This window comes from Rhea americana, unplaced genomic scaffold, assembly GCF_003343005.1.
Source record: "Rhea americana isolate MKP2758 unplaced genomic scaffold, rheAme1 scaffold_6, whole genome shotgun sequence".
Classification (NCBI taxonomy): Eukaryota; Metazoa; Chordata; class Aves; order Rheiformes; family Rheidae; genus Rhea; species Rhea americana.
Window position 1 is genome coordinate 2,820,983 of NW_028186756.1, and position 21,620 is coordinate 2,842,602.

The window sequence follows — 21,620 nt, forward strand, 5'->3', positions numbered from 1 at the left end:
AAAGCAACTGCAGGGTTACATGAAGCCAATTAATTCGTTAGTGGTGCTGGCTGAAAGAAGACACTAACCGTTCAGGTGCATCCCTACACCCCCAGCAGTATGTGCTGCGTTCTTGTAAGAGCAGAAAGCCCCAAAGGCTTCCTCTTTGGTTTGACACTAGGCATTTAATATTCTGATCGCAGCTACCTGCCCTCAAAAAGCAACAACTTTGTTTTCACTGTACCGGAGTACTGTAAGACTTCCCCTGCTGTAGATTTACTCTTAGTCCACTACATGTGTGAGGCTTTGGGTACACTGTTCTGCCTATGTGTAATTAATGCACCTTAAATATTTCAGATTGCTGAACCATCTTTTGTAGTGTTTTGCAGAAACACAATTGTTATATGTATTCTTGAAACCGGTGAACAGAAAAAAAAAAAAAAAAAGAAATGATGATATATAGGTCCTTGAGGTTTTTGTAGTCCCTGTTTATAGGATAACTTTCAGAGATTTCTTTTTAAAGAAGGATTATTTTTACTCTTTTTCTAATTTTTGATGTATGAAGGAGCCCAGAACAGATGCAATTTTTTTCCAATATAAAGTTGTGTTTTTCCCTGGTTCTTTTTACTGTGCAACTTATTTCCCTTGCTATTTTTGCCACAGCTGCAGAGCAGCTAACCAGCGCTGGAGTCGTGGCCCCAGCAAAATCAGTGCCTGCATTGCCCCTGACTTCAGTGGAGCTGGGGCTTCACGCTAGTTGCTTTCGCAAGCTTAATTGAAAGGGTAGTGGGTGGCAAGAGTATAACAAGGAGCGATTGTATCCTAAAACTGTGTTCTGAAAAGTGCTTCTGAAAAATAGACAAAATTAGGTAAGGGATAGAGGCTTTATCRAGATATTTTCAAGTCTTTGTAAAAATGAGTCCCCTCCTTAAATTAACTGAGCGTTAGTCTTTGGAACCATAAACATGTATGAAGTAATTACAGTCATAATAGCATCTGCAGGAAAAAGCAATCACTCGGCTCCATACTTGGAAGCAAAACCAAGCTGATTCTTTTTTAAGAACAATCTTCAGGTAGAAGATAAAATAATCCTTTTTCTGGGGTAGAGGAAAGGTTAAGTGGCCTCCCTCTAACAGGAACTGAGAGAAAAGAGGCTCATAGGATTAGGACCTCAGGTGGAAAAGATTCTGTGAGAACTCATGAATCAAAAATGTAGGTATATAATGTGATTTTTAGAATATCAAACAGAAAGCATGATGGTTTCATCACAGCTAATCTGTGTTCTAATCAAATTATTCTATCACTGGATTTGAAATATTAGTCTTAGAAACCAGATACAGTTTGGTGAAGTCACACTGCAATTTTTTCCTCAGAGTCCCAAGTGATGTTTTTCTATTGGTCACCTGCAAAACAGTGATTTGTTTCAATTATCTGCCATAAATAATGCATTATTACTGAATAAAAGACTACATACATTTTAATCAAATCCTTCAGCGATCGCATCCTTTTCTCGTGGAGGCGGGGAATGCTGGGAGCTCCGTGTGATCCGTGCTGAAGAGGAGGAGATTGGACAGACCTCTCCTCAGAATTGTTTCCTGCATGCACAGAGAACAGATTTTTCTCTCGCACCTAATGAGAGACGTTTAGGTTTTTGGGAGCAAATAGTTCCATGGGGCAGTTTCCTCAATATAAGCCTCATATATAAATATAATATATACAATACAGTATATAATATGTATGACACTGCAGAGGCCTTGTGTCTGCAGTGCTGGCTTACGCTGTTGTAAGTCTGAGCGTAGCTCTGTCAGGTAGGTGGGAGTCTGCAGTGGGAGGAGATTGCTGATGATAAGAGCTCATTTTTTTCATTTTTTGAGGAAACATAGTTGACACAATATTTTCATGAAGACTATGTAAGTTTGCATAGGTATTATAAGTTGTATCTATATATGTACAGCATCTACATCTGCTGTGGACTTGCCATAAGCAGTTGGATAAGGAGAGGGGCAGTTTCTGTGCTAGAGTTTGTACGTTCTACGTTTTATTGATTGTCAGGCCTGGTACCGTGCGTGTGTTGCTCTCCTCCTCTCTCACGAGCAGCCGCTCTCCCGGCAGCAGTTCAGGATTCACCAGCGAAAATCCATGGAGTAAGAGATCTTGCACAGATGCAGCAGGTTTTGTGTGCTATAAGTACATAATAATCGGGCTTAACTTGGAGTTCTCTTTACTGCTTCTATTCCAAATCTTTCAGATTGGCCAGCGGATTCTAGCTGGGGCGTCTGGAAATGTAGCACTACATCAGGGTGAGGGAGACCAAATGTGCTGGCCCAACTCTGAAGTTTGAATCCAGGACATCTCTGAAATTGAGCACAGCAATCACCAAGGGTGGCAGTGTCCTTTCTGCAGAGCTGCCTCGCGCCGGAGGATAGGAATTATTGTATTGACTAATTCAGTGGAAGGTTGTCCTACATCTTAGAGGAGTGAGGATTGGTCTTTGGCCTTCAGGTCTCCCTTGATAACAGCATGAATCAGGAGAAAGGTCATTGAAATTAGAGGAATAAAACCATTGAAAGTGGGGGAAAAAAGGAATGTAGGCATTTAACTCTTTAATCAGTTCATTGAAATTTTAAATAGCTGCAAACTGAAGAGCCACATGTGCAAACAGCAAAATAAAATGTGGACGTTTTTGCATGAGTGAAAACATTGCCACACAGTTACTGGTTTATGGGTAGTATGAAAAGCCAGTGCAGCGATACTTCTGGCCTGCAGATTGCTCCAGAAGCTAAGGGGAATCTGAAAATCCGTAGATCCTGTCAAAACAAAACTGATATTAACAGCTTACAAAGGGCAGGGCTTTGAAGCATGTCAGCAAGAGAGAACTCTATGGGGTGTTGTTTCTCTTGCTGTCTTGGTGCTTCTTGGGTCTCAAAGCTAGTTATAAACAAAGACTGAAAGGATTTTTAGTACCAAGATGTGTTGGTTTGGAGGTATTCATGGTATCTCCAGTCTTACTGATAGGACTAAGTTTGCTCTGAGTTATCCTTGCAGCCTGCTGAAGTCAAAAGAAAGCAAGCTATGATAACCACCAGAAACTAATGTGAAAAGAGCTGCAGCCTAGGAAATGGCAATTCAGAATGCCTGATTTCTCTTCTTCCTGGTATTGTTTTTGTTTCTGCCATTGTTTCTGTCAAGAAAAAAAATGAAAAGAGACTGTCTCGGTGGAGGAAAAAAAATGCAAACATCAAGACAGAAATTGGTCATATCCATCTTTGGCTTGCAATACAGAGATTACCTTTTTAGCCACCTATTATAAAGTTTAGACCACAGAGAGACGCAAATAAAATGATAGCACCATTTTATGCAATGTGTTATTCTGACAATAACACTCACGTTTACAAACAGATTAGTTAAAAATGTCTGAAGGACATTCAGCTTTTACTAACTGGGCCTCATCTCCTGCTGATATATTCCTTTGGGATGGCTGTGGCATGCAAAATGATACACTGCCTTGGAGAATAAATTTATGAAGTTCAGCAATGTAGGTCACTTTGCAGGAAAATTGTAAATGTCTGAACATCACTCAATAGCCATTCAATCAAACCCTCCAAGCAAAATGGGAAACTGAACAGCATGTAGCTGTCTCTAGTGAGAGCTGGGGAAAGTCATGATGTGCTGTAAAACCCTCTAGGTCCTCCATCCATATGTATATTATATATATATTTTTTTGTGGGACAAGAATTTGAATAGATTCTATTTTTCTTGCCAATTCAGGATTTGATTTCTGTGTCCATATCACTGATGACAACAAAGTCAACTTTTTTCACTATTATTACCACCAGCTATAATAAATATCTTGGAAGGGTCATGAAATGATACGTCAAAATTTTGAGAATCAGGAGAGGTCAGATAGTCAAAACTAGGTATAAGAAGCCTAGCCATAAGCAAGAGTTTTTGTATGCTCCCATCCAGCAGGATTTATAATTTACACTATTTGCTTCAACTTCCTTGTGTTTTATGGTATGTAATAAAAAGAAGTTTTAAAAAGCAGTTTCCAGGGGTGTCTGGATCTGCATCATCTAGAAATTCCTAGAGATTTGGGGATCCAAAAGTCTGCAGCTGTCTCTAAAGACTTGGAGAGCCTTTGTAGATCTTTCTTGCTCTGCAGCCTTGTTGGGTTGTCTGTCGTTTTAGTGCTTTTCTTGGAGCCCATCCAGAGCCTTTGCAGGGGGCCTTCTTCAGAGCCTGCCTTTTTGGAGCTTTTGTGCTGCCCTTCATGAACTTTTTTGGAGCCCCGCAACAGCCTTTTCTAGTTCTGGGGGATTTTTCTTGCTCCAGATCCCTTATGGGGCCATTGTGAGCATAGAGTCTTTTTATAGCTTTCCTGAGCCCTTCTAGGTCTGGAGCCTTTCTAGATCTAGAGCTCAGCTATTGAAAATCAGACATTTTATTTAGCTACCCAATTATGAACCAGTCAGAAACCTTATTTCAGGGGCACTTGTACAACCTTTGCCTAGAACCTCTGTGAAGRTGGGGAAGTCTGAGCACCTCTCCACTGCTGTCTGCACCCTCTGCACTCCAGGCTTGAGGGAGGTCAGTCTTGAGTGATATTTTTTCAGTTCTGCTTGAAAACTTTAGTCCCAAACCTTATCTTTCTTTGCCTTTCTGGCACAATCTGACACTGCATATCCCACAGTACCCAATGCCATTAGTTGACAACAAATTTTTTTTAAAGTGGCTGCTTCCAGTCTTATGCTAGGATGAGACACTCTCCACTGTGTTTTCTTACAAGTGCCTAATCAATGTAAATAATAGTCACATACAAGGGTTTCTGCATGGAGAAGGCATGGACAGTTGCTTCTTTGCTCTGCATAACGTACCAGAATTTTTTTAATAACTAGTTAAAATTTAACAGCAGTAGGTGTTTGCTGCATGATAGCTAGTTAATTACATTGGTTTTGTTTAGATAAAATATTTATTATAATATTTGTGAAAAATTAGGTTGCAGAAGATCATGATTTGGTAAGTGTTAATTGTGATACTAATTTCTGCTGAAGTAGGAACTTGCATTATTTCAATTGCTCTTTTTTTTTCTAGAACTTTTGTATACATACGAAAAAAATCTGTACAATATAAAGAAGAAATTCAAACTTATCCACAGCTGTTTTGCTTTACTGTCTATTTCAGTTTATGAAAGAATTGGTTCACCCTAGAGGGGGTTAAAAAAAGCTGTTGAATTCTGTATCATTGCTGCAGGAATTTGCTATAGGAAGTTGCTCTGCCATAAATTGCAGAATAGCTGTTTTTCCCATCCTCCTTTTATTTGCAGATTTTTTTGTCTGTTTAATGGTGTATTTCTTAAGGGAAAAAAAATCGAGTCACAGGAATGAATTTGCAATTTTTTCTGGAAGCCRTGAAGTTACCATTCATTCTGTGCCCTGGGGGCTGAGGAGACGTTTGTGTCACCTGTGGACCCAGCACTTGCAACAGCTGATTCTCATCGTTCACTTCTGTTTTCACTTCCTGCCTGGCCCTGGGGTCAGGGACGTGCTGCCCTGAGCAGCAGCACTGTTGTGAGAAGTCATGATCCTGGTGAGACACACAGTTTCCTGGGCAATTTAAGTCAAATCAATGGGAATTTTTAACTTTAGAAAGAAGTCTTGACTTTGTGTTCAGGAGACAGTCAGTCCCACGTACGGAGTAGGTGGCTGATACATTCACGAGGGCTTGTGTGGTTCAGCGGGAGGCCTTTTGCTTCCTTCACTAACTGGAGCATTCTTCAGATATGGAAACTTCATTTCTGTGCATCTTCTCTTCCTCTTGGTTTTCAGACTCGATGCTTTTATAAGCCTCAATGGTTACTGAAAGCAAAAGGCACTCTAATATACTTAGCTCCAGCCTCTCACTGTTCTCAAACAGCTTTTAATCGCTGTCTCAATTAAAGCTCTTCAATATCTTCCACTTTCTTTAGTAGCACATTGGCTTTATATATCTGAGCTCAAAGTGGAAAGATGAGGCCAAAACTTCTATGAGACTTGCTAAGACTTACTCAGTCTTACTTTTACACTGCCTGGTTTAGCAAGAACAGTGTCTGGAAGTCCAAGGCACAGAGCAAGGCAAAACCAGGAACAGTTCGATTAACTAGATTCCCGCTTAGGCCTGCTCCCTCCTTTTGACCATGCAAATTAGCTGTAAAGGCTTGTTTGGAGGACATCTATTCCCACTCCAGCACTAGAGATGTGTTCAGGTTAGATTCAAATTCAGGGTCTATTTTGAGACATTTTAATTGAAGAATTTAAGCAACCTCCTCTCAGAGGTACCAGACTGCTAGAAATACTTTGTAATTACCTCTGGGTGTTTTAACAAATTATTTTTTTCATAACCTGTGTAAATTATGGTACCATGTTTAAAAGGACTTAAATGGCTTAGGAATCTAAGTCCCATTGATTTTCATAGTCAGTGGGCTTATATGATTTTGGAAAATATTCCCTCTATTATTAAATAAAGATTATGTGAAACCTGTCTGCATAGAAATCAACTTCTGCTATTGATTTAGTAGGCSCAAGATTCCTTGTGTGGTCTTTGAAGTTGTGAAGCAGAAGAAATCAAAAAAAAGAAATTGTGAAACAAGAAGAGAGCTGTAAAAAGAGAGCAGAGTGAAGCTTGCGGTGGTGCCTTGGCTTTTTGCATTCCTGTGCCAGATTTCATATCCACTGGAAATAATCCATGGAAAAAGCGGGTTGGTGGGAAGACTACTCAAGCCGTGATCCTGAGAACTGGTGATCTCAAGCCTCTGAGCTGTGCCTGGCCCGTGGTGGCTTTCCCAGCACGCTGCATCAGGAGCATGGGAAGCAAAGGCAAGAGGAAGGCTGCAACACCCCAGGAGGACGCGCTTGCCCGGCGTTGGACCCCAGCGAGCTGAATTCGCTCTCAGGGCGCTGGTAAGAGAGAAGCTACGCTGCCAAGAGGAGCTGACAACATCCACGTCAACCGAAGAAGTATCCTAGCAGCCAGAGCAAACTGACAGAAAATGATGAAAGAATATCTGTGGTTGTCAACGGGGAGAAAATAGAGAGGAGATAAATGTAGTGAGACATCCTGTAAGAAGTTCAGGGAGGCAGAACGGGTCTCCATCGGCCTTGTGAACCAGAGGCTCGTTACGGATGGGCTGCTGGCGAGTCCTCCCTCCGGGCCGCTCCTCTCCCAGAAGGAGCCGGAGAGAGGGGCTTCRGCAGAAAGAGAGAACAACCGTGTTTAGAAGGCCCTGTGGTGAGTAAAAATGGTTTGGACTGGAAACAGCAGCTGCAGCAAGTACAAATGGGAGGAAGCGAAAACACCAAGAAACAGGAAAAGAATTGCGGAGGAGGGTCTGAGGAAGTCTGTGAGCGCACATCGTACAGCTGAGCAGAGACCAAGTTAGCGTAAAGAGGAGCGCTCGAGGCTGAGCAGTGCAGATAGGAAGTAATCCCTCACTCAAGACCATCAGAAAAATTTTGGCGTGAATTTCACACTGCTACAGGAAATTGAATCAAAATACACAAGCAGTGCGTGGCAAGAAATCAAAGCAATGGTGAAGCCTTTGTGTGGATTTATGCAGCTTCTTTTAATCCATGATAAATTAAACTTATCCCAGTGAAATTTCTCCCTGTATCTCAAACAGTTAAGCTCTGGAAATTTGCATCTGTAGACAAGGATAATTCTTCTGCATGTTACTTTTCTTACTTTGATAGGAGTAGTAGAATTTGTTTGATCTGATTTGTTTAAAATAACACCAAAAAATGTCATGCAAAACATGCAGAAAGTCTTAGCCATATGGTCAAACCCAAAAATAAAACAGTATGCTTCACCAGCTAACGCTTGCATGTGTGCGCTGGGGTSGGTACATGCTTATGAAGCATTGTAAGTGCATGCTCTCGTACCAGTGCTGCTTTGCAAAAACCCACATTATTTGGTTGTAACACTTGTACTTTTGTTGGAGGGAAAATCTGTAAAGAGTTTTCAAAACCGTATACATATACAAGTACATGTACATATTTGGAAGAAAGAAAGAAACACCCCAAAATACCACTATGTAGTTACTTAAATGTAGGTCTCTCATCCAAAACTCATTTAAACTGAAACCATTTTAGTGCACTTTGTGTTTCTAAGACACTTGACCTGCAAAAAATATATTAGAAAGCCAGACTAGTAGGTGTTAATTTTGCACTTCTGTCCAGACATTATCGGACATAGCTAGAGCCTTAGTGTTGACAGTTAAAAGATGAATTCCCAGAAAACTTGGCATGTTAATACTTACATGCAGAAAGCCTCATGGCTCAAGGGTTCGTTTGTTTCTGCGGTGATCTCCGTTGCAGAATGCGTTCAGTCTCCCGTGAACCGCATCAGGATTGTCACCTGGCAGTTTGGCTGTGTGAGCAGTGTGAGATCCTGCCAGCTACCAAACCCACCTTGTCTGCTTGTTTATAGTGGGATATCTCGCAATGCCACTTCTGCATGCTGCTTTAGAGGGGAAAAAAAGCTGTCAGATATCAGAAGTACCACTTGCAATTGTCCCAGTTTTAAGTTATAAGAAAAACATACATGTATGGGAGAGGAGTATTTTGCAGGGGCTTACAACGTATTGCTTGAGATTAAAAGGTATATTAACTGACTTAATATTATAACCCTGAGTTTTGTCTGGAAAAACTTTTTAATGGGCAGAGTCATATCAGATGAGAATTGAAGTCCTTCTCTGTAATATGTTTATTGGGTTTGAATGAAGGACAACTGATGGTTTGGTCACAGAAAGCTGCCAGAGGGCAGCTTGCTTTAAAAGAAAAGAAACAACCAGTGACTTTTCAAGGCAGCAGTCAACCTGAGGGTGCAGTTACACTTCAGCTTAAGCTGATTTAGGTGATTAGTTCTGAGCCGGCRAAGTGTCCTGGACCAGCTCGCTGCAGCCGCCCGGACGTGCACCACCTTTAGCTGCCACGAAGCCTCATCTTGACCAGAGCAGTGCAGATTTTGTCTAAATCTGTGAAATTCTTCCCCAGTGAATGGCTAGGGTTCTGTGTGGTATTAGTTTGGTTTTTTGTCAGCCTGTTTGGCCTTTTTTCCCCCTCCTGTTGCACTAGTGTAAGCATGCAGTGAGCAGCAGCTGTTTGTGCTGCAGTCTCCAGACATGTACATGCTAGCTTTAATCATCTTACCTGAGATTAACCTACGAATACACCCAAGGTGGCTTCAAACCCAGGAAAGAGAAGCTACAGCTATACCTTCTGCTAGCTGTGCAGTGGGCTCGGCAACAGAGGTCAGGTATAGCAATGAAAACTGTTCAAGTGTCTCCAGTTAAAACTTTATTTTTATCATAATGCAGCTATGCTTACAACATGATCAGTATCAAACTAATTATATGTGTTCAGAAACTAGCCTCTTCTTAGGTTTTAAGGACATTGTTGTAAGGGAAAGGAACAGTTACACAAAAGCTTCTTCTATCTCAATAAACAGAACTAGCCTCAAATCAACCACAAAAGACGTTGTTTGGGCCCAGATCAGTCCCTACTGGTCTGCAAAGACGCCGGACTTATTTCCATGGTGGGAGAAGTTTAGATTGTTCACTGAGGCGAAGGCAGTGTGGCTGGTCCACCAAGTAAAACCAGCTGCTACGACGCGGCAGGTGCTAAGGAGCATCATTTTGGCAAAAACAGCCAGGCCTGGCCTAAAGTTTTTGTCGCTGACAGTCTAGTTCTGATTAATCAAAGGCTATCTTTGCACCGGAGTGGTCTGTGAAGGAGGTGACAAGGTTGGTGGTGTATGTTTTCCACTAAAAATAATCCGCTTACTTTGAGAAAGCAATCAGATGTTCTGTGTTAAAGGTATATTGCAAATATGTTTTATTCCAAGTTTCATGAAGGCGGTCTTGTAGCCATTTTATGCTACCTAAATAGTTTTGTTTAGCTTCTCAGCAAAATCTCAGTTGCAGAGACACCATAAGCTAGCAGCTATGTTTAAATCAGCCCTAACCCGTCCGCCAGAATCTAGGCRCTCTCACATGCATCCACAGAAATCAGCACCTTTATAACTGGAATCTGTTTCCAACTGTTTCACCACATTTATCATCATTTGGAATGACTGTACCACCTGGTACAGAAGAGATCTTGGATCCAGTGGTGTTAGTCTTAATGCCAGTTACTATGCTGTCTAGTAAAACGAACTGCGCACAGGGAGGACTTCGATTATTCAGTGCCGCTTCTTAATTGCGTGGTGCACCGGGTGACCACGCAGGGCAACACAGGATGGCCACAGTGCCCTCGCGCTATTAAACTGCGTATTATCGAACCAGAAATCTACTTCTGGAAATKAGATTGTTCAGGAAATAGTGATGCTTGAGAACTGAAGAAACTTGGCCTCCAGCCTGGTGCCTGAGCTGACCCAGTCGAGCAGGTGGCTCGGGATGGCCACACTCTCCACCGTATGTTATTCCTCAGTGTTGAGCATTGTATTAGCATTTGCAGCCTCTAAATTCATAGATCTTCTAATTAGTGCAGTGGAAAAATCAAGAACAATAGCAACAAAATCAGCAAATGAAATAATAGAGGCTTTTGTGATAACTGCATGTAAAAACAGTCGCATTTTAGCCAGGTATTTGTTTTCTTCTGCTGATTGAAATACTTGGTCCAGAAAAATCCCTCTCAAATAAAAGCAGCCATCTCTTCACAAAAGATAACAAGCAAAGCATCTTGAGGGAGACAAAAATAGACTGTCTTCTGACTTCGGTGGCTCAGTTGTTTTCTGATCTTCCCATAGACAAGCTGCAGCCCAAATCCTGCCCTGACCGTTAGTTGGGGAGGGGGACCAGCCTCCTGAGTTGTTGCTAGGCGGTCCAGAAATCCCGCACAGCCTGCTGAGCTTCTTCAACAGGAGGAGCTTGAGTCCTGGCCAGTACGTGCTGCRGTCGGCAGTAAGCTGTTCGGCGTTGACGCACCTGATGGCGACAGGCTGCCCCACCTGCAGTGGGAGCACCTTTAGTTCCTCCAGATCTTGATGCAGCAGGTCTGGAGAAGGAGGTCGTTCTCACAGCATTTCTTGCAAAGCTTGGCTTGGTTGTCACTCTCACCTGTGTGGAAAAAAGACAAAAGGTTAGCCTTAAATATGAAGAATTTACTTAATCTGCGACTGACTATGGGAAGTGTGGTATACTGGGTACTGTTACGTTACAAAGAATTAACAAGCTTATACTTTTGATGGTATATAAGTAAGTCTTACTAACRTTTCCAGCTTCCTGAATAAACTGTGGAAGCATGTCACACTCCTCTGCAATGTAGGTTTCTTTTTGTGTTAGAATATTGACAGCTTCCAGCTGTTTTTCACTCTGCCTATGTTGACGGCAACCTTGATAAAAGAACATTCAGACCTGGAAAATTTTCTGGCTGCTGTTGCATGACGTGAAGCATGTGTTTTTATTTGCATGAGTGTGTAGGTATAATAAAGTTCCCACCTTAATGGACTCACACAAATACCTTTCAGGGAATGCTAAATTACTTTTGAAATAAAGTTTTGTTCCACGGTGATTTTGGACCTTACAAAAGATTATGCTCTTTAAATCTTCTTCAGCCACACAAAATTAAAGGTATGTACTAGTGAAGCAGCGCTGGGTGAATCCATTGAATGCCTTGATACCATGATGATCAGAGGTGGTTGAGCAGAACTGCTTCAGTGATTTAGCTATTCTTTTCTCTTTTGCTTCACTGTCTTCCTCTTATTTTTTTTCCAGGTGCGGTTAGAGTGGCCAACGGACCTCACAGTGAACCCACTAGACAATTCACTCTATGTCCTGGACAACAACATCGTTCTGCAGATCTCTGAGAACAGGCGTGTGCGGATAATTGCGGGGCGCCCCATTCACTGCCAGGTGCCAGGCATCGATCACTTCATCGTCAGCAAGGTGGCCATCCATTCAACCCTGGAGTCCGCCAGAGCGATCGCTGTGTCTCACAGTGGCATCCTGTACATTGCAGAAACGGATGAAAGAAAGATCAACCGTATACAGCAGGTCACAACCAACGGTGAGATCTCCATAATTGCTGGAGCCCCGTCAGACTGTGACTGCAAGATTGATCCTAACTGTGACTGTTTCTCAGGTGAGGCAATGCTGGCTATTTCTTGGTGCTCACCTGTTGAGATCTCTGGGCATGGTTGCAGATTAGCAGCATAGTAAGGGGAAGGAGAGATGAACAGTGACTGAGTGTCCATGAAAAGCTGCAAACCTTGTTAGCTAACCTTCACAGCTTTGTTTAATCCGTTGGATGCAGAGATGCGAGTCTTGCCATAGCTGGTGCTGAAGGAATCTCAGAGTGGCCTTAGCTGTTTTCGTACAGAGAGCGCACACTGTTCAGACCTAGCTCCAAGTCTRCCTTTCTGTGCTGGCCTTGTCTGCCCGTGTTTAGGATGGTACCAGCCCTGACGCAGCTTGCAAATTGCATCTTGGAGCTCATAGATCAGATGATAGGTCTTTTCATAGGATGGTAACCCTATCCAATGAAAAACACAAACTTACGACTTCTCAGCACTGGAGTCATACTGCACGATCAGCAAAATGATGCAAACACATAATGCTCAAAGTTTCTCCTTTCTTGTGTGTTTTGAAGCACCTGAGACAATGCCAGGCTCACACTGTGCCACTCGATGTTCTCAGCACCGGGGCTGCGCTGCCCTGCACACACACCTGGGGAGGCAAACCACACTGTGACTTTTTCTTTTCTTATAAAAACCTCTTTTGTAATGGGACATAGAGACAACTGCAGTATGTTAACTTGTCATCTCTAAGAATCATTTTGTTCAGCTCCGTAATGTCATCATAATTCTTAGGACTCCCCTTTCAAATAAGAGGTTAATTACTGACATTAAATGTGTCAAGAATGGAGAGGAAAAAAATGTAAATTGTCTTCTAGAGGAGGTGGGTTGCTGACGCAGTGTTGTAATGATAATCAAAGTATCACATGCATTTCTGAGTGATCCTAGCTTCAGTTACACATACAGTAAAACTGTGCTAAATAGGATTCTGTACAAACAGGAAAGAGGATGAAGAATCTGCCCTTGGTGCTGAAAATGAAAACTTGTGGCAAACCTAATGACTGTGCCAGTGCTGAGCTGGTGAAAGGCATGACCAGCTTGTCAGAAACATCAGCTAATTTGTCGTTTCCAAGGCAGCATAGGCTTTGCTCAAAATCTCCATCAAATTTAATTTCTCTGCCAGGAGGAGGGGAGCAATACAAACAGTAATGTGCTTTTCTCCAAGAGCGAGGTTTAATACACTTTCTTGTTAGTTGTAGAAAATCCTACTCATGCAAAATCATTTTGATATGCATGTTGAGCCTATGATCATGAAAATGTTCTCTTTTAACCTTAAAATACATAAACTATCTAAATTACCAAGTGACTTTGAAGAGGATGGTTTTTTRGAAGTTCTTTTTGGCTAATATATTCATTTATTTTCCTACAGTGTTGAGGTTTTAGTAAGTCTAAACTAATCTCTGCTTCATTGTCGTTTTAGCTTAATTTTTATTTTCTCTTCATTTTATTTTTATCATAATTCTACTTTTACTACAGGCCAAGAGGAAAAATTAGAGAATGAAACTTCAGCTGTTTAATTTCTTTATCTTYCACATTTTACCATGTTGTACCTCCCTGAGCGGCTGGGTTTGGGAGTTAGCACAAATGGAGTAAATGAGATAATTGGACCTTATTGTTTGTCTTCAATGAGACTGATTTAAAATTGCACTATTTTATGTAGTGGAGGTTTAATTCATTGGAAGAAGATACTGTTTTATTGACTTGTAAATGATAGTGAATAGAAGCAGTTTGGCAGGCTTAGGRGTTTAGGTAAAATATGGACATTACATTACTATAATACTTACTGATTACTAAAGTAATTGTTGTTTCTTCTCTAGGTGATGGTGGATATGCCAAAGATGCAAAGCTGAAAGCACCTTCTTCTCTGGCAGTCTCCCCTGATGACATACTGTATGTAGCAGACCTCGGCAACGTCCGCATCCGTGCAGTCAGCCGAAACAAGGCTCATCTCAGTGACATGAATATGTATGAGATTGCATCGCCGGCGGACCAGGAGCTCTATCTGTTCACCATCAATGGAACCCACCTCCACACGCTCAACCTCATAACCAGGGACTATATCTACAACTTCACCTACAGTGGCGAAGGGGATATTGGCACGATCACGAGCAGCAACGGGAATTCAGTTCATATTCGCAGAGACACGAGTGGGTTGCCSCTGTGGCTGGTGGTTCCCGGAGGCCAGGTGTACTGGCTGACAATAAGCAGCAATGGCGTTCTCAAAAGAGTTTATGCCCAAGGCTACAACCTGGCGCTAATGACATATCCTGGAAACACAGGACTTTTAGCAACTAAAAGCGATGAGAATGGATGGACAACTGTGTATGAGTAAGTCCACATCGTTAAATGTCTGATCTAAAGAGCGCTGTTTGAAATGAAGCATTGAAATTTTTTTAGTCAGTCCCAGCAATTTCAAAAGACTCCCGGCTACTAATGCTGCATGATAGAGGACAAGTAGTGGTGTTGTATAAGCTTATGCAATGCGAAAGTACCATTTCTTAAGTGCCAAAGCCTGTCACATGTGAAGGCTCTGTAAGTAGTTCCCATTAAGTGTAGCAAAAGATGCCTGAAATTATGCTTCATTTACACTTTATTATTTGTGAATTTTTGTTTCTCTAAATCAAAATACGATTATGAAATTTCTTTGTAACTAAAGAAGAGGAGGAAGGTTGTAACATGAAGCAAGAATTTGCAAAATTCCTGAAGTAGGTGGAAAAAAAACCCCAGTATTAGCATACTCAAAGGAGAAGGCAGTGTCACAAAAGAAAGTGAGAATCTCAAGGAAGGAATATTCAAAGGCAAGGGTGCATTTGTCTCTAGCAGTAGGAGAAGAGGATATATAATAGCAAAGGGGTATATAATAAGGGGATTGGGAACGGCCTGGTAAGCAGATGCTCAGGAGAACCCTGACAGGACTTCCGAAGGGCAGGCAGAGGTGGCTGAATACACTCACCTTGGAAGAGCTGTTGAACAGTCAGAACATCCTAGTACAGTCCCAGACAGAAACGAACCCAAGAAAAAGCTCACATTTGCTCTATAAAGAGGTGGGATGTATCGGGACTTCTCATTATTTATAATAAATTATTTTAATCTCTGCTTGAGGATGTGACAGGTGATTGATGGAAATTTTATGTTAACGTTTTACTATTAGTTCAGAGCTCTTCCAAGAGGATTATAATGCTTGCTTTCTGTACGGTACAGAGTTTCATGGTCAAAAAGTGAAATGAAAAGCCATCCAGGTGAGATAAGAACAGAAAACACACTGAGGAGAATTAAGTCATTGTAAAAATCCCCTAGAGGAGTTGTTGAGTCACCGTCATTACAGGTTTTTAGAATTATATTTTATTATAATGCAAGGAGGATCAAAGCAGAGCAGACTACTGCCTATTGCATGGGATTTGTTATGCGAGGGGATGTTTTTCCCATCCTGCCAAAGACAGACTAAATTAATGGGGTTAACATAAGTATACACAGTTAGAGAGGACCGTTTTTGCCAATATGCTGGAAAACAAAACCACACAGAGTCTTCCTGCTTCAGTTCTCCTTATCAGGCATTTACTGATAGAAATTTAAGTTATCATGCAACAAAACATAGCTCACTGTTGTACTGGTACTGTTTTAACACTGATCTAAGACTGTCACCTATTACAAACATAACTGAATTCAAATCCGTGCTTCTTTGTAATAACTTCAACACTAAGGGTGACCAATTCAAATCACTGCATGAGGATGGGACCAATCCAGACCATGAATCAATGATGCTTTCAAAAAGCTTTCACAATAGCTCTAAGTCATGCTTGCTACTTCTTAAAATACTGAACATCGTGCGTTGCAGGGCCTTGATTGTCATTTGAGTAGATGAGAACATGAGAGCAGATTATTTGCAGTCATGTGCTTCTCGGTGGGTTTAATCTTGGTTTTCTTACTCTGTCCCATTGACATTTGGTTTAAACTCTTTCATGCAGTTATTGCTTAGGCTGGTTGTCCTCTGGCAAGTTGCTTATTCAAGTATGACTCAAGTACAGTGAGATCTTATTGTTAAAGGATGTCACCTTCCTGCAAGTGCCTCCCATTGTATGTAACACAAACTTCTTCACATGAAGATACCTGTGCCTTGGAAGGATGTTTCATTTTTCTGAGAATAACTTACTTAAAAATGAAAACAAATTCCAAAACAATACAATGTCTATGACTAACAGACAGCATAATTTTGCTAAATTAAGCATTTTTCACACTTTCACTAGCTTAACTGCAGGCTGTGTAATATACTGTCCTCACTGATGCTTCAAGTTGCACAGACCCCGCACATCTGCCAGATGCCCRTCTGGCATTGCGATTTTCCTTGTCCTTTCCCTTCTAAGCTGTTGTCTTCACAGAAATGGGTTCATTGTAGTGACAAGAGAAGTTGGGGTCTCCCCGGTGGGTTTCGCCATAGATATCCCCATTTCATTCTGTTCTTTTATTCTTGGTCAGTCAGTAACATTTAACAGAATTGTAGTTGCTATCGTGACAAAAACAACAGCAAAATCAAATAGTGAAGTAGAGTCACAGATATTTATTGTTTGGTCCAAAATTTTAAGTCATCTTTCTAATACATTACAACTTCCTGGAAGACTGAGGTATAAAATGTCATACATGCTGCTGCAGTCGGAGGGGACAAATCACTACAATTAGCGCTGTGGGGTAGCGTAGGGGTGTTTTCAGGAGCTAGTTCCCACCTTTTGCCATAAGTAGATTATGGGGCACGATGGTCCTTAGTCATTCTTTAACCAGACGTTATTTTCCAGATGGGTCCCATTCTGAGCTGACATCTGATTTCAGTTTGAAAATTAGATTTTTTGAAGGGGTTGCTTTAATATTTGAAGTGCTTCTGAGTTCCTGTGTAAACACAGTATTGGAGCTAAGAGAATTACCACATGAGCAACTTTCAAATTGCTTGGAATTATCTTTTCTTTTAAGCTAGATTTGCATTTGCATCTAAAAGTTCAACCCGTGGCACTGTCAAACTGAAACAGGGATGAGTTTGTTTAACAACACGTATCCCACATACCTGGGAATCTGAGCAAAGATAATGAACTGTTCAGATCATCTACCTGTATGTCAGATTCACTCAAAGAGGGAAATCATTAAGAGGTAGAAAAACCACCTACAAAAGTACTTGTCATCCATCTACTCTAATCTGATGGAATGAAAGTACTGAAAGAGCTCTTGCATAAAATTACAGCTAATGTACAATTTTCAGTCATCTAGATTTTTTTAATGTTGGATCATTAAAGGCATAAAAGGGAAGAGGGGCACTGGGCCTYTATTAAATCAAGGACAAGAAAACACCTGCAAGAAACAACTCTCTGAAAAAATTAATTAGACTGCTTTCCCTTTGAAATGATGTAACTCTTAACTGTATGCTACGCATGGAAATGCAAATAGGTTGTGAAGATATATCCCCAAGTGTGCATTTCAGATATTGGTGAGCACTTCCTCATGTGGGTACTGAAATCAATGCAATTATTTGCATGATTAAATGGTCACTGACGTGATTAACAGTGGCATAACTGGGCCCCAAATTAACATTAAAAAATATGTCTTGATTCTACCCCTGTTAGTATGGGTAGAACGTTGCTCTGCAAGAATTGATTCCAAGAATGCTACTATTCATCACGTGAAAGGTGGCAGTATCTGTCCTACGGATGGGTTTCTTGGAGCAATCTGGAATTAAAAAACCCTTTTAGATGGTCGTGCTGTGGATTCGTTACTGAGACACTGATCTGTGTGTTCTCATTGAAGTCAGTGAGATCAGGTACACAAGTAAGTGTCCGTCGACATGCGTCCTACAGTCTCGTTATAATTACTCAGTACCGTATCCATCCTGCCATCCAGTCACTRCTTATGCCATTTTCAGCTACGCAGGAAGTTTTGTGTTTCATCATTAGCACTATCAGCAGCAGAGCTGGATCCTTAGCAGAAGTGGATCCTGAGTCTTATGGGCAAGAACACTGCAGTAAACTAACTGCATTTTTGCCATAAAAATTCATGATTTGAGGATTTTTTTATGGTAAGGTAGAAAGTCCAAATAGACCGGCAAGTTCTCATATCTGTTTGATCAAGCAGTAAATTAAATACAACTGACCAATGCCCATGGCGTTTTCTAAATGATGAAGAGCAAGGATCTGAATCAATTTTCATCACTGGGTATGGAAGCCAGTCAGTTCACACAGAGCCAGCATAAGGATGGAATGTAAATAAGTTGCATGGTGTATATGAGTGTGGTAGGAAGTGGAGGAGAGAGGCATTATATTATATTTAACATCTGATGGATTCATTTGTCAAAAAATGCAAGATGTTCGCTAGTGCTTTCTGCAGTGTTTCCTGTGGAAAGAACAGCTGCTCTGTTTCTCTTTTTTATATTGGRGAGAGGATACTTGTTCCCAAATTATTTTGAGGAGAAAGTATTTGTTCCCAAATACTTTTTTGTGACGTATAGATTTTGTCTGACTAATTAGGGGGAGATGAGGGTCCTAAAGAAATGATGCCAATGCGATGGAGTGAAGGACAAGTCCAGATTGCCTGTTGCTATGAATTGCAAGGATTCCATCGGAGGCAATGGAGCTGTGCCAGTTGMTACACCAGCCGAGGATATGTTTTGTGAATGAGGGGAGACGGTTAATAAAACATTAAAATTTAATTGTGTTTTCCTAGCTGCACAAATAGGCTTCTCCTTTATGAGCATAAGTTGTTTTTAGTAATGCAAATGGGTCATCATTATCAGTGAGGTCTCCTGGATGAATAAAATGTGTTAGCATCAGTAAGGTTTTAAGATGGGAGACATTAATATGTAACAATATCAAGCAGCGAGCATTGCTCTGCATTGTTTTTCATGCAAACCATCGGAAAGAACAAACATATCTGTAGAGCTGAGAAGACCCTTTGGAGACACTGGTCCAAATCTCTCGCATTAATTATTCACTTTTCCCTAACATGGCCTGATTCATAAAAAGTATCTCAAACAAAAAGAATTTCTGCAGCACTGGTGAAATGTAACTAAATGTTAACTAAAATGTGGTGGTTTAAATTCTGTTGCTGTTACTTCTGAGGAGGAAGTCTTGCTGATTTGAGTAGGCCCATGGGAATTAACACGTGAGTAAATACCRTGCAGACAGCTTAATTGCTGCAGATTTCAATCCAATTTAATCACTATTGTTACACTTTTAGTCCTTTTTAAATTTAGCATTCAGGCTATGTACTTCAAACATCAGCAACAAAACACAGTTACCGAATGTTGCGGTGTCTCAGAACTGGACTTATTTTAACCTGAGGAAAACGCCTTTTCCAGGGAGGGTTGTTGCCTGAATGCCGAGTGACCTCCAGCGGCCACCCTCTTGTATCACATCGCGGCGGGTCTAAACCCTGGCCACGGCGGGCGCAACTGGCAGAGCTGCCCGCAGAGGCTGAATCATGTAGTTGGCATCTCATACTATTTCCAATTATGTTTTATCCAGCACCACTAAAAACAGTCTAAGTGGGAATTCAGACTGAGAAATTAATGCAGCATTTTGAGTAAATAAATGCACCAATTTTTACTGTTTTACTTACTGCGAATRTTTACAGAGTTYTTTTTTCTTTTGTTTTCTTTATTCTTTTAGGAGTAGCTACAAAGCAATAGTGATCTATGTTCATGTTTCTTTAACATCGTCTGTTTCAGATATGACTCTGATGGCCATCTGACCAAYGCAACATTCCCGACTGGTGAAGTTAGCAGTTTCCACAGTGATGTTGAAAAGCTGACAAGAGTAGAACTTGATACTTCAAACAGAGAAAACGTGATCACAGCCACAAACTTCTCAGCTGCCTCTACAATATATACTTTAAAACAAGGTAAATAAGGCATTTCTGTTACTGCTTCCCTAATTACTGCATTTCAAACTCTCGACATTGTTGCGTTCTTAACCATTTGCCAATAAAAGACTAAAGCTGGTTCATTTGGTTCTCGCTAGCTTCAGTTCAGTCAGCTAGATACTACTTATAATTCTCCTGGGGTGGCTACCAGAAACAACCACTAGTGAATTCTTTTCCTCCTAGGAAGTGCTCAGTCCTGCAGTTAGGCTCCATTTACTGAAATCTCCAGTGCTTCCAGACTTCATGTATGTGCTACAACTTCAGTAGTCAGAGGAGTTAGAATGACCTGCCGAGGTCACTGACCACTGAGCTTTGTCRCTCTGAGAAGAACTGCCCAACGAGTGACGTGCGCCGCTGGCAGTTCCACGCCGCAGTGCCTCGCTCAGCTGCCGCTGTGATTCTTCCTGGCACGCTAGCGGCAGGACTTGCAGGAAGGACCAAGGCATTACTCACATCGGCTAGTGCCTGCCTCCGGGGTGAGGTTTTGAGAAGGCCACTGCAGACATCGTAGTATTTCCCTGGCAGCCTCAATGCGTTGGCGTATCGTATCTCTTGAGAAGAACTTATCCCTGCCTGATRAAGGTTCCCCAGTGTCGTCCTTCAGATTTTACAGATTCATTATCACAGTTCTGTTTTTATACAGTTTGGTCAATTTGTTTTTTTTTTTTCCTTTGTTGATCCACTGTTGGCAGTGGACCCTCAGGAGGAGAGGGAGAAGCTTTGAGAGAACTGATGGTGGGAAATAGGTCTGCTTTACTTCCAAACCTGCTGTAGAAAAGCTTTGCAACCATGAGCAAGTCACAGAACTTTTCTGCCTCTCAGTTTTTAATATTTCTTTTTTTAAAAAAAGAAAAGAAAAGGAAGAGCTCACCTCACAAGGCATTCATTCATTCCTCTTCACTGATGCGTTAGAGAGAAGGCACTGAATAAGTGGAAAGAATTATGCTGTATTGTAGCATGGTATCACTCATTAGTCTTTGAATGATTGCATCTACTGTTTGTTTCAGCTACTTACTGCATGATTATGTTTGTCCTTAAAGATGCARCTTCTCCAGGTTGGGATGTTACCAGATTTTGTCTCAGGAAAGTGCCCAGCACACTGCAGGCAGCACCAGAAATTAACAGCCATAGCTGTGGCTATCATACTTAGGAATTCATAAAGTTTGCATATTTCCATATCTCTGTGAAGTGATCATGAAGCGTCCCATAAACAATCAGACATCTTATGTCTGAGTCACAAAGTCTCTTTTAATGCAATGTCTGTTATCTTCACTTTCTGACATGGCCAAATATTTTCCATGTGTTCATATCCCAAGAGCTGCACCAGCTGTTTCTGTGTGGACCAGCTAAATAAAGGATCCTTTTCATAGTTACTAGCTGGTAAGATGCTGTGTGTTCAGTCAGATTTTAAGGGTGAGAGTTTGTGCTTTGTCTCTCAGCAGTAAATGCACTGGCTCGGGATCAAGCCATCATCTGTCAGCTGAGCCACACTGACTTCCCCCATGCACATCCTTCACTTCTCCCAAGCACAGGGAAGGAATTACAGCGCACAGGCAAGGGGAAGGAGGTGACGGCCCTCTGCAGCACGGTCCTGCACCTCTGGACTTGCTCGCTGTGCTACTGCTGTTGACCTGGCTATTTTT

The 21,620-nt window shown here is 41.4% G+C and overlaps 1 protein-coding gene across 1 annotated transcript in view; it reads left to right on the forward strand.

The window, feature by feature from the left end:
- TENM1 (teneurin transmembrane protein 1) overlaps positions 1–21,620 on the forward strand; it is a 240,114-nt gene that overhangs the window by 200,418 nt on the left and 18,076 nt on the right. The window contains exons 22-24 of the mRNA XM_085319789.1: positions 11,726–12,092; positions 13,902–14,412; positions 19,784–19,956. Coding sequence (XP_085175915.1) covers positions 11,726–12,092; positions 13,902–14,412; positions 19,784–19,956 — 1,051 coding nt within the window. The remainder of the gene's footprint in view (positions 1–11,725; positions 12,093–13,901; positions 14,413–19,783; positions 19,957–21,620) is intronic.